Below are 13,600 nucleotides of genomic sequence, written 5' to 3'. Positions count from 1 at the left end.
AGTCCCATAGGCTCAACCTCAAGCCTCATAGAAGATGTTCTAGCTCCCCCTCTCCTACTGCCATGCATACCAGGGGGATAGCCATAAAGTATCCAACATCTCTCTTGGGTGTGTCCATATTTCCCACAGTAGTCACAGCTGAACCTATTTCCTCCAATAGCTGACATAATGTAGGAATGCACAAACAAAAGGGATGATACCCAAATCCAATGGGGAGTATATTCTCAACCCAAAAAGAAATTTTCAAACACTGGTAATTGCAGTCCAGGTAGCAATCCAAGCTAATACTTCAACTAGATCCAATTCCACTGTATGCTTCAAAGTGTAATGGCATCATACAACAACACGAGAGACTCAAACAACACACCTCACCAACACCAAGCAGCTAAAAGTATCACATACCATCTAGGTTGGTAGCTCCCTTCTTCACCAGTAGCACCTTCTATCCATTATAAAACAACCCATAATCTTGAAACAATATAACTCAGCAAATAAAACCCATCAAATAGGTTCAATACAGTAGTATATCACAAAACAATCATTATTTCAACAACTGGCAGCATTATAGAGCATCACAGTTTGGAGTAGCAAAGAAAGAGGGCCAGATATCACCAGCTGAGCCTATATAGGCTTGAAAGTAGACTCCAAGGCAACTCCACAGGACCTGATTTCATCTCCAACTGACCTTGGATGAAGGAGAAACAAGAAAAACTTCCCAGAACAGGCGGAGTTACTGTAGCAACAGCATAAAAAGTGAGTTGCAGACCTTGGGCTTTCCTCCTTTGCAACCAATGTTTTGGGGGCTTGAAAGGGGACCCTAGGGCGACTCCAATGGACCAGGTCCAAGCTTCAACAAAGCCAAGATGAGGGAGAACAAGGGCTGTTTCAGAAAAAGGAACAGTAATTTCTCGGGTTACTGTTCACAGAACAGTATTCTGGGTTGTCTTTCATTGATTTGGGCTACCAACAACCAAGTCTTCATATGAAGACCTAACTTAGTGCTTCCATAGGCTTCATCAAGAGATATGGCATGATTTCTTCAAAGTTTTCACATATCAGCCTCTTCCTTGGAACCCCTTTGTAAACTAGGGTTCCAAAGAGAGGGAAAGGAGGTGGAGAGCTTGTAGGACGACTCTCAAACCAGAAACGGAGGGCGCTCTGATACCAAGTTGGAAGTTAAGGGATGCAAGAAAACAAGGAGAGAAATGAAGGTGGAAGGTTGAAGAAGAAGAAGGAGAAGAAGAGAATATGGTGCAATGTTATGTATTGGAGAATAGACTCCAACACACCTATATTACTTCACTAATGAGCTAAAAGAAATTACATACACCTCCCTAGGGAGGTAAAAGGTAAAACAGGAAAAATACAATATAAGGCAACTAGTTAACTAACTAGTTCCTAAAGTACCCCTATAACATATAAACTCTAACAGTTCGATCATCCAAACAAGGATCGAGGTTTCGGTTTCAAGGCCAATTTCGGCCCTGGCCAAAACTGAGATATCTCGGGTTTTGACCGAAACCTGGGATAAATCTGGGCCAATCGAAACCTAGGTTTTGAAGGCCAAAAAAAAGGTTTTTTGACCCCATTTTTGTGTTGCCTATTTTTACCCTTTTAACACCTATTCTATGAATTAGTTTAACCCAAAAAAAAGGCCCCAAAATGGTACTTGTGGGTTGGACCCAACTTTGCTAGTGTACGTTGAATACTGTTTTACACTAGCCCTATTATAAAACTGACTACATATAATTTAGCTACTGGAAATGTAAACATACATTAGGCTAGGGAAATACAAGTATATAACTCTCACCACTCAATACATAGTGTCTTGGAGGGTCTAATCCACGATCTGTGTACACCATTGGAGATGTCAGTGATGCTCCTCCGAATGCAGCACATACATATCCCACGACATATTTTGTGCCCAGCACTATATCTATGTACTAATTCTTCCAAAAATTAGATTTGGAGAGAAAAACCCATTACCTCCAAGCTCCAATCACGCAAATCCAAGCTGTAGAAGGGTCAAATGAGAAGAAGAATGCCAAAAAGTAGGCAGAAATCAAGTGGTTTGGCAAGTTTTGGCAAAATCCCCCCTGGCAGTGTAGAAACTCGCAAATCTCCCAGCTCTTGGTCGAAACCTATTGAAACAAGGTCAAAACCTGGAGCAAACCAATTTCGACCCTTGGTTTCGTCTCGGACAAGGTCAAAACCGAGTTGTCACGGTCGAAACTGCGACCAAAAGTTAAAACCATGCTCCCAAAAGATGAGGGAAAACAGAAGAGGGGAGGGATTGATTGAATCTGATTTTGGGACCTCGGCGCAACGGTAAGATTGCTCCAATGCGACCCAGTGGTCCCAGGTTCAAGTGAAGAAACAGCCTCTTTGGGAAGCGAGGTTAAGGTTGCATACATTATGACCCTCCCCAGACCCCGCAATGGCGGAAGCCTCGTGCACTAGGCACGCCCTTTTTCTTTTTAAAGGTACCATTGGAACAGGGGAAAACAACAGTAGGGAGAAATAACATAAAAGAAAGGGTAAAGTACACGTATCCCCCTGTAATGCACCCAATATTCCTCGTACCCCCCTAAGCTTCTGATAAGTCCACGTACCACCCCTCAATATTCCACGTACCACCCCTGCTTTACCCCCCTAATGCCATTTAAGTCCACACCAAGTGTTAAATGCTAAAAAATGACCAAACTACCCTTTCTTTTATCTTCTCTAAAATTTGAAAAGACCTAATTGCCCTAACCTATTTGCTAAAATTTGAAAATACCAAAATGCCCTCATCTTCCCCAAATCATTATCTTCTTTTACATACCCAATACCACCACCACCACCACCACCAACACCACCACCCACCATTAACACCATCACCACCGTGAAGCCCCACCTCCAGCACCACCGCCACCCACCACCATTAATACCACCAACCATCTTCTTCCCCAGATCGTTTCTCCAAAAAATGAAACCCTAAACCCATTTTAGGGTTTCAAAACCTCACCATTTAAGAGTGTGTGGGGAGAGCAGAGAAATAGAGAGAGACAGGGAGCAGAGAGATAGAGAGACAGCAAAACAGAGAGAGAAGGAGGTACTTGGTTGCAGGGAGCAGTTCTTTGCCGTTCTCGTGAAGACGAAGAAGCCTCAAAGATCTCTTGAGCTAGGGTTTTGATTATATGAAGATTCACGACATTTTATACCCTAAAAATTTTGTATCGATTTGGATTTCAAAGATCTCACTTTTTAGGTTGAATCTCTCTAGATTTTGTAAATCTTAGGAATGTAATTCGCTTTTTTCAATCAAATGGTTTTTTAAAATCAGATTTGTGTCGGGAAAATTACATCCCACAGAATTAGGCAATCAAGCAACAAGCGTTTTTGTCCTATCACCTTTATTTCTCAAGTGAGACTATCCAACAACTCTGATGTTCCACTAAGTGTTTTTGTCCTATCACCTTTATCTTGTCATCGTTTCTCTCTCTCATTTCCTTTACCAATCATCTTTTTTTAGTTAGGATTTCGATCTGCTCTGTTATCGATGGCCGCTTCGAGTTCCAGTTACTGGATTTCCTTGCAGGATCATGGAGTGGTACCGATTTCGCGCGATAATAAATCCATTCCAAGTTGCGGTTTGGGGTTCTGCCATGGTTTCAAGCCTAGATTTCTAAGTCACCATTCGATCAAAAGGCTTCCTCTGTCTCCACATAATATTAATAATAATATTGGCATATGTGGAAATGACGGAAGGACGGGACTCTTCTTTAATTGCTATCTTTCCTGCGAAATGGAACTTGGGAGCGCCAGCGACCGTAACTCTGATAAGGATGAGCAGTCCGTAAGGTGGTTTCGAGAAGCTAAACACACTCTCTTAAATGGTGGGGTTTGAAACCCTAAAATGGGTTTAGGGTTTCATTTTTTGGAGAAACGATCTGGGGAAGAAGATGGTTGGTGGTATTAATGGTGGTGGGTGGCGGTGGTGCTGGAGGTGGGGCTTCACGGTGGTGATGGTGTTAACGGTGGGTGGTGGTGGTGGTGGTATTGGGTATGTAAAAGAAGATAATGATTTGGGGAAGATGAGGGCATTTTGGTATTTTCAAATTTTAGCAAATAGGTTAGGGCAATTAGGTCTTTTCAAATTTTAGAGAAGATAGAAGAAAGGATAGTTTGGTCATTTTTTAGCATTTAACACTTGGTGTGGACTTAAATGGCATTAGGGGGGTAAAGCAGGGGTGGTACGTGGACTTATCAGAAGCTTAGGGGGGTACGAGGAATATTGGGTGCATTACAGGGGGGTACGTGTACTTTACCCTAAAAGAAAAGAGGGACACGGGAAGATAACCATGAGGGTGAAGAGGAGAAAGGAGAAGACTCTCACAGCCACAATCATGGTAAGCAAACTCAATAAACTTTCTATTCCAAAATCCAATATCTGCCATTGATTACAAGTATATAAAGAGAAGAAATAAAACACTACTATTTATCAGTTCTAAAATTAAAATAGAATTCAAACTAACCAGTCTATCTCCTACGACTCTATCAACATAAATGAAATAATAAAAGAGAATAACCAAAAGAAGTAAAAAACTACTACTAGCCCTTATTAGACCAAAAACCCAGGTTAGGTCGGTTCCATCTGGGCTTTGGTTTCCAAACCTGGTCTTGCTGGTCCAACCATTCGAGTGCCACTGCATCAGGGAGCCAGAGAGGGAGGGAGAAGATGCTGAGGCGGTGGATGGAATTGGGTTCGCTGGTGGAGAAGATGCTAGAGAGCTTGTACGAGACGAAATCAGCATAACTAGGAGACATGAAAAGATTTTTTCTTTCCTATCGAATTTTCATATGAGAACATCAAGGTTTACCGCAATCAAGGAACATTAAGTAGGGCCATAGAACAAAATCCTAAGATTTTGCATAGGAAAGATAATTCTGGAGGAAGAAATTAGAATTTTAAGAGGTGGGTTTCTGGCCATTGTAGGGGTTAGGGGTTATAAGGTGCAAAAGTATTGTCACAATCAGAAAAGTTTGGAAATGGAGTACATTGTAAGGTAAGGTTCACAAGAAGAAAAGGCTTTCAAGAGTTAAATGATGAAACCAGGCTAGTTTTGAGAACTACCCTCAATTCCAGCCTCAGAGGAGAAGGCAACTGTGAGGAAACGGCTGTTGTGGATCCCTTTCTTGTCAACATGACCCATAAGGCCTTCCATTTCTTGCTCCTTAGGTGCTCCTATTCCTACAGGTGCCCTTGGTTGACTCTCTCTCTCTCTCTCTCTCTCTCTTTCGCTGAAGCTCTCTGCTACAATAGGAGTTTTGAAAATTCGCCAGAGGAGGAAGAAGATGGTGTCAAGTGGTGGCAGGGATCTCACAGCAAGGGGGAAGGAGAGATAGGGAATGGAGAGCCAGAGAGAATAGAGGATGCAAGAATGGAGAGAACAGGGAGGGAGAGCAGAGGACAGAGGAGAGATGGAAGAACCAAGAAGATTTTTTTAATTTTTAAATAAATAAAATAGCCAATTCCCAAGGGATCCCATAAAGTGGATCGGTGTAGGATAATTGGCCGATCTCGCCTATTCGGATCAGAATTGGTGGCAACCGACTCCATTGCCAATTCCGATTACTCGAACCCTGGTGACAAGAAAATCAAAAAAGTGTGCAATTTCGCCCCAAATAAAAAACATATAACCAACAACGAAGAATAGAAATTTTCCTATATTGTGATCTTGAAAAAGGAAACATGCTTGGAGAACTCCTATCTGCTCATGACCCTTAGATGGAAATTTAAAGTAGTTCACTTCAAAAATAAATTACCCTAGAAAGACTCAATAAATAACGTAGGATTCGCGGCATTATTCAATCCCAAAAACAGCATAATCTAACAACCAAAAGGAATCAAAATAAGATGAAAAGAAAATTCATACAGTTCAATTAACAAATTTGCTTACCAAATTTCCAAAGAAGTCGCTGTCCCTAGCTATCAGCTTAGAGGACATGCTTGTCTTGGCACAATTTATGAGGGCATCTTTTCCAAGCTTTTCAACCTGGGTATGCACATTATATGTATGAAGTCAACTAATGAGAAAAGACTTGTAATAACAACCAAGAAGGGGGTGTAAGAGAGAGATCTGCTTAAAATACATACATAGGACTCCAATGAATCAACTTGGTACATGCACATGTACAGGTGGCCTTGAAAGTCCATTAATTGAGTCCCTTCCTAGGGATTTAGGTCAAAATCAACCTAATGAATGATGAATCATCCATGATTGAAACTTTACGATAATCAGAGTTGACCAAGTTTTATATCAACCTACATGGAACTATTGAATCGTAGGTTCTGCCCTCACTAATTTGGCTGTGTCACAATGCATCCTAATAACTGAAGTTTATAGTCTATTAGGCCCAATGTTACACTTCTCAAAAGGATAGATATCACAAATAAGTCAATGAGCAGAGGCCCAACATGTAATACATGTCCAGAGTGTATGAATCCAAAAAGACAACACATATAATTTTCCAAAGTTGATCAGGGAAGTCATACCTTTATTGCAAGTTTCTCATCAACGTATTTGCATGCTTCCCTCATAGCAAGCTGTCAAAAACAAAAGCAAATTCCAGCGTCAATATAACTAGAGAAACATATAAAATAAATTTTCATATTACTATGCAGACTCCTAAACTGGAAACTGCTCAGAGAGTTAAAAACTCACTCTATATCCACTAATTATAGATGTTGGATGGATCTTGTTTCTCACTAAATCGTTTGCTCTCTGCAAGATTCAAGTTTAGAGCATCAATATTAATTCATCATCCTAAGAAAGATGCTCTAGAGACCATCTTAAATAGTGAAACATGTATATGATAAACTTCAATTACAATTACCTTCAGTAGCTCTGCAGCTACAATGACCACTGAGGTTGTTCCATCTCCAACTTCTCGATCTTGAAGCTCAGCCAACTCCACAAGTACCTATTTTCCGCAAGAAAAATGCTAAATGTAAGTGGTAGTCTGTAAGAGACACACACACACACACATACACACAGTTTTCGCCGATTTGATTTTTTTTTAAAAGGATTCTCAGGAAAGAAGAGAGATATTTTACCCATTTGTTAGTAGAATTTTGAATAAAATTTAAGTGTGTAAGAGGGGAGAGAGAGGTGGAATGTGGACAAATAAATAATATACAAGGAGCAGAATATTGATTGGAGGTATCCACCTTGGCAGCTGGATGCTCAACTTCTAACATCTTCAGTATTGTAGCACCATCATTGGTAATTGTTACATCACCAATATCATCAACAAGCATCTGAGAGTTAATCAACAACAGAAGTGTCAAAGGACGTAATAAAGAATGAACAAGTAATAGAGATGCAATGCAATGACATCCAAGGGGAAAGAAAACAAATAGAGAAATGGATAAGATAAAAAATACTTTGTTAGAACAGGATGTAGCAAGTAATGGGGAACTATTGCATGAGAATGCCTTTAACCATTGCAACAGAAGAAATGGTTTGGCTTTGGCAAACCGTGAAGAAGTAACATTTGAGATAAACAGGACTTGCACTGGATTCGTTCAGTTATATTCAATACTATGTTGTTGACGACCTAGCATCGATGCCTATATAACATTAGGATTAAGACAGCATGTTCAAAGCAGCTACTAGAAGTGACAGAACGAAAAAGGACCTATATATCTATATAATCAAACTCACTCCAAACTGTGGAACTGTAGTCATCATCATACCTCATCAATATGTTCAAAACTCTTTGTTTTTTAAAATTAACTAAAACATTAAAACTTCACAACAATGCACACTCTTTTATGTGGCAAGAAAGAGTTTTTACAATTATCCCTTTAGGCAATAATGCAAACAGAGAGTCAACATTCCGCAATCTAAAGCCGAAAGCAACCGAGATTCAGAGAGAGTCAGAGCCCCTTAACAGGCTAGAGTTCACCTCCATTAAAATCCTCACTGCCAGCAAGGCACAAAGAAGAATGGGTACCACCACCCTCATTGCCAAAAGAAATACTGGTGATCCTACATCATCAACTGTGCAGCAGATAGCAATCAATGTCCAACTAATGATTAAAGATAGGACTTGACAAAGATTCCCATTCTCTAGCATCCATGCAATTCCTCTTAAGGCATTACCCATGTTAACATAATATGATACCCATATCAATATTTCAACAATCTTCGAAGGGGAGAACCAAACCTTCTTACAAAGATCTTAAGCCCAGAGAAGAGTTATCAGACCCAGCACTTCAACTTTACTAGTGTCCCCAAAGCCAACAGGGAACAATCCCAAGGTACAGCAGATACACAAGAAAGAACGTTGAAGTTGAACTTCATATAATACACAGTGGGAAGAAACCAAGGACTACTGATCCATAACAGAGGCCAAAGATTTCACCAACAAAGTCCCTCATTCATCAGGGCATCCACACTAACCCTTACACAGATTTTTGTGCCCCCATCATGTAACATGATAATATGGTTGTCTAATGCATTATCATCCTGATAACCTCTTTGATCTCCTCAACAACACCAAGAGGACATCAATCATCTACAAATTTGTCCAATTTCTTTCCTCCCAACTTCTCTAGATGCCCACACTCACACAAAAGGGCACCTAAAAGAATCTGGGCTCATTTACCAAAAGGTATAAGATTCTATCTTCAAAGCCCTTCAAGTTCAAGATTAGAAAGCCCTTCTGAAAGCAATAGAAATGATGATTGAAATATAAGAAAACCAAATGTTAATCATTAATCGATTTCGTCCATTCAGTACTAGAAACTCCTTTTTTTTAAAGGTTCTATGAAGAAAATCCCAACCTGCAGGGGGCATAGGCAGTCCCCAATGAAGTATAGGATGAGGTACTTAACTTGTTCTGCCTGCCTTAGGTCATGCAAAGGGAAGTGAAAAGATTCCCTTGTTCTTGAAATTGCAGGTTTCAAATTGAAAGGGCAAATTAAAAACCTTAATTCCGTGAACAAGGCCTTTGAATTGACAGTTATACTTTGCAGCTCCTTGAGTTGCAGCTAAAGCTAGCAGTCAATAATTCTTAATGCTTCTTTCTGTAAATTTAAAAATTCAAACAGTTCAGGCATCAGGCCTAACTTTTATGCATAGGGATGCCTTATATAGTAGGGCAATGTGTCTCCTCTTCGATATTGAATGGGTTCCCCCAACACTTACATTAAAATACATTTATTTATCAAAATAAGAAACCCAACTTGCAAAACCAGCTTCCTTTTGTTTCACTCTCTCTTGTTCCTTTTTCTTTTATCATTTTTTTGTTGAGTTAAGATAACAGTAATAGATTTCACTAGAATGAATATCAAAACTGTACAATATGGGGTATGAAGTATACATAAGTGTGTAAGATAACACAACTACATTGCTTATGGTGGATTAGGCCTCCCCCTACCCCAGCTCCCCCCACCCACCCTGCAGGCCCCAAAAAAATTATTCAGTCCATTTTATCGTTCAGAGGTTAATTTTTACAATTGAGAGGCTCATCGATACCCCAAAATGCAGCAAAAGGAACTATTCTCCAAAGAGAATGACCTCCTTCACCAAAAGTAACACATGGGCCATGCTATAAACATCTCTTACTTGCATTGGGCATCACCCCATGCCATCGGAAAGCACATTATAAAACATAACCAGATCACTCTCATCACCCAATATTTCTTCTTCCTCATATCAAACATTTGTGTTACCTTGCTTATCTGGGAAACAGCGCAGTTACCTTGTCCAACCCAACGGGTCCGAGAGATGATTTCACAATGTTTGACACAGCTTGACAGGCCACCACTGCCAATACCGAATCCTCATTAGATTTCACAAAAAGAGAGAAACTTACAATGAAAAAATAAAGAACGAGCGTACCGTTTTGGGTGCGAACATCCTGACCGTACTGCCGTTCTCCCAAGATATCAGGAGTTTGTGCTGCAATAGCCATTTTCAACAGGAGTATTTAGAGCTTCAGTGAATAAAATGGAGCTTCCAAAGCCCTTAAGATAGGTTCTCAGAAACTACACAAACCCTCGATCTGCCAAGTAGAGAAGAAGAAACCAGTCCCGACCCTAGTTTAATAAAGGCTGTCAAAGAAGCCCGGCCGGACCGGATCCGACCCGACCCGACCCTGAGTTTTCAGCTTGAAAAACTTGTTGGGGTTTAGAAATAACCTGGCCCTGGCAGGGTCAGGTCGGGTCGGGATCAGGTTTAGGTCTTAGGTTCAGCCCATCTCGGCCCGACCAGACCCTGTATTTTTATAAGTATACATCATACTATCATATCATATCACACTATTATTATTATTATTATTATTATTATTATTATTATTATTATATAAAAGCATGTTATGGCAAATCTTTCAGTTACGTATTCTACCCTTCATTCTTATCTAAATTTTCATTCTTCAATTCTTAATCTTTGTGTCATTTTTCGTATAATTTCATAATTTTAGGTACCCTTAGTATTAATTATTACTTTTTTTAATGAGAAATTTATGAGACACCCCCTGAAAATGGGTCAAAACTCAGATCACCCCTTGAAATTTGAAAATACCCAGATCACCCCCTGAAATAGAGCCCAATACTCAGATTCAACCCTACCATTAGTGGTCCACCGTTAAACGATGAAGTCAGCCATTTAAATAATTTTTAAAACCCTAAACTACCCTTGTGCAATGTAAAGTTACAATACTACCCTTACAGAGAAAAACCCCCAAAGTCTAATATAGAGTTACTATTTTACCCTTGAATCTAAAACCCCCAATATCCATCTTCTTCCTCACATGCTCTGCAACTTAATCTCTGTCCAAGCTCCCCAAAAGCAATAATGGAAAACCAAAAAACAGATCGGCGCCCCATGATACCCACCTCTCTAAAGTGTGAAACAGCAGCCTGAGAGGAGAAAAACGCTCTTTAATTTTCTAGTTCAGTTTCAGTGTTTGAGGGCCTCAGAGAAAAACCAAAACCATGGTCCCTTCCTGCTTCGGTAGTCCAAACCAATTGACTCAAGAAACCCAGAAGCCATAAAACCTCATCACCTGCAGGTACCAAACTCAGCTCTGGAACTTCCCAACCTTCCTGACAATAACCTGGTCCAAAACCCTTTTCTCCCATTCTTTAATCATCCATGCCTTCGATTTAGAGAAGAGAGAAAATAGTGGATTCCTCTATGTTTAGAAGAAGAAGAATCCTCTTCACGGTTTTGGGGAGTAAAAGCTCCCACGTCTGGAGAGAAAATCCACAAGAGAGTATAGAGATTGAGAAGAAAAGAATGAACTTGGGAGATAGACAGTTCTTGATCTCTCCCTCCCAAGGTTTTATTTCTGAAGTTTTCTTCCTGGATATTGAGACCGGGATCCGACTATTTTCCCTGCCGTGGCTTGAATCGGGACAGAAGCACTTAGTGAAGCTAGCAAGATCTCTGCGATTTCATTGCCCAAACTAGGGATCAAAGAACCTGGTTTTGAACCTGGTTTTCTCCATGGGAAGTGCAAAGGTTCGAAACCGACTTGGCTCCAAATCTGTCTCCCTCACCCATCAACATCACCACCGAGTCAAGCTCTATTGGGATTTTTCTAAGGCAGAGTTCATCGGAAACTCGGCCGAGCCTGCCTCACGCTTCTACATTGCCATGATGCCCGCATCGAATTCTTCATCGTGATCTTAGAAAAGATGCACTGCGACACATCGCCGGAGCTAGCCGAATCTCTCCTTCCGCCGATTCCACATTGTTCGGAAATTTAAAAACACTCATTTAGAAAACAAAAATCAGGTGATTTGGTATACCGAATCTGAATTCGACATACCGAATGTGTTCATCCGGCTGTTCCAATGGCTTTGTTGGTTGACTAAAAGGGGTTTGAGGAGATGAATCTGAGAAATAGAGGGTTTTGATCTATGGGGCTTTTTGAGGAGATGAATCTCAGAACTAGAGGGTTTTGCAGAAAACCCAATTGCGTTGTTGAATTTTGCACGGTCCTCCTAATTGGGAGAAGATTCTTCAAGGGGAAATTATGCTTGAGATTGAGTTGCAGGTGTGAGTCACCATTGGAAGCAGCTGCCTCGCCGTTGAGTCACCATCAGAGCTGCTGTCTCTTGTTTTTTTTTTTTTTTCTCTTCTCTCCGGCAAACTTATGCTTGAGATTGAGTTGCAGGTGAGAGGAAGAGGATGAAATTAGGTTGAAGATGAAGGAAAGGGTAGTATTGTAAATTTAATTCTAATAATTTAGTACAAGGGTAAAATAGTCTTTTTACACCAATAACTAACAGTACACTAACATTGTTAGTGTAGAGAGGGTGATCTGAGTATTTTCAAATTTCAGGGGGTGATCTGAGTTTCGACCCATTTTCAGGGGGTGTTTTGTTAAAATTGCCCTTTTTTAATTAGTGGCAAATCAGAATTTGGAGACCAAAATAGTTTATAATTCTAACGATTTTCTTTCTCGCAAACCTTCTGATTCTCTTCGCGCGATCTCTGTTTCCCTATCTGCAAAAAAAAACAAATCTTTCTTTCCCTACCTTATTCTTTAATTTATTTTATAATTCTAACGATTTTCCTTTCTCGCAAACTTTCTGATTCTCTTCGCGTGATCTCTATTTCCCTACTTGCACCAAAAAAATGATCTCTGTTTCCCTACCAACGACCTTCCAATTCTCCCAAACCCTCTCTCTCCGCGCGATCTATCTTGCCTCTCTCCTTTTTGCACGATTGTCTACCTCTTTCTCCTGTCCCGTCTCTTGCATTCTCACTCTCACATAACTCATCCCCATGCCCTCTCTCCCTCCCATTCATTCCTATCTCCCTTTTGCACGATTGTCTCCCTCTCTCTCCTTTCCCGTTTCTTGCCTTCTCACTCTCACACGATTCTCTACTGATTCCTTCTTATCTCCCTCTCACTCCCATCTCTCACATGGATCTGCGCTGCATTCCTTCCACTGTTCGAGTGATTTCTGGTTCTGCTCTGCTGGACTAAGGTTGTTCATAATCCTCTCACAGTTTCCACGCCTGGTGAATCCAACAGTCTTAGGTATTCAATTTCAACCACTAACTACATATACCCCTGTTATTCCAGATTTATGAGAGAATTTCCAGATTCAGATTGTTCATGAGAAGTCGAGGGAAAGTTTCAAGTTTTATTGGGTGATAGCTATTGGTAGGGGACTCCAACGACAACATGTCTGAAGCAACTCTGCTGGACTAACTCTGTTTATATTCCTCTCACCGTTTTTTCCACGATTGGTCAATCCAACAGTCTATATCAGGTTTTATTGGGTGATGTACTCTCTCTCTCTCTCTCTCATCTACTATTGACGCGTGAATGTATCAGGTTTTATTGGGTGATGTACTCTCTCTCTGGATTTGTCAGGTTTCATTTTTTCTTCTTCAACCTTAATGTAAGTCTTTTGGAGCATCATAGTGGAGATTTATATGAAGAACGGTTCCTAATATTAAACTCCCTTGATTTCCTTGTTTGTGTTTCTCTTGTTTCAGCATCCATTTTTAGTGTTCTGCCTTTATTTGCAGTATCAGGGTTCTGACAAGACTCTGATTCGAATTCTGCATGTAGGTTCTTTACTGAT

At 40.4% G+C, this 13,600-nt stretch overlaps 1 protein-coding gene across 1 annotated transcript in view; it reads right to left on the bottom strand.

Moving 5' to 3' along the window:
• Nucleotides 1–10,072, bottom strand: part of LOC122648284 (T-complex protein 1 subunit alpha-like) — a 33,852-nt gene extending 23,780 nt beyond the window's left edge. The window contains exons 1-7 of the mRNA XM_043841517.1: nucleotides 9,894–10,072; nucleotides 9,754–9,818; nucleotides 7,214–7,303; nucleotides 6,880–6,966; nucleotides 6,708–6,767; nucleotides 6,539–6,589; nucleotides 5,943–6,038 (exon numbers count right to left, since the gene is read on the bottom strand). Of these exons, the coding sequence (XP_043697452.1) occupies nucleotides 5,943–6,038; nucleotides 6,539–6,589; nucleotides 6,708–6,767; nucleotides 6,880–6,966; nucleotides 7,214–7,303; nucleotides 9,754–9,818; nucleotides 9,894–9,966 (522 nt within the window). The 5' untranslated portion in view covers nucleotides 9,967–10,072. The remainder of the gene's footprint in view (nucleotides 1–5,942; nucleotides 6,039–6,538; nucleotides 6,590–6,707; nucleotides 6,768–6,879; nucleotides 6,967–7,213; nucleotides 7,304–9,753; nucleotides 9,819–9,893) is intronic.
• Nucleotides 10,073–13,600: the final 3,528 nt, after the last annotated feature.

This window comes from Telopea speciosissima, chromosome 1 (assembly GCF_018873765.1).
Source record: "Telopea speciosissima isolate NSW1024214 ecotype Mountain lineage chromosome 1, Tspe_v1, whole genome shotgun sequence".
Classification (NCBI taxonomy): domain Eukaryota; kingdom Viridiplantae; phylum Streptophyta; class Magnoliopsida; order Proteales; family Proteaceae; genus Telopea; species Telopea speciosissima.
Note: the sequence above shows the minus strand (reverse complement) of the source record. Positions and strands in the feature narration are given on the sequence as shown.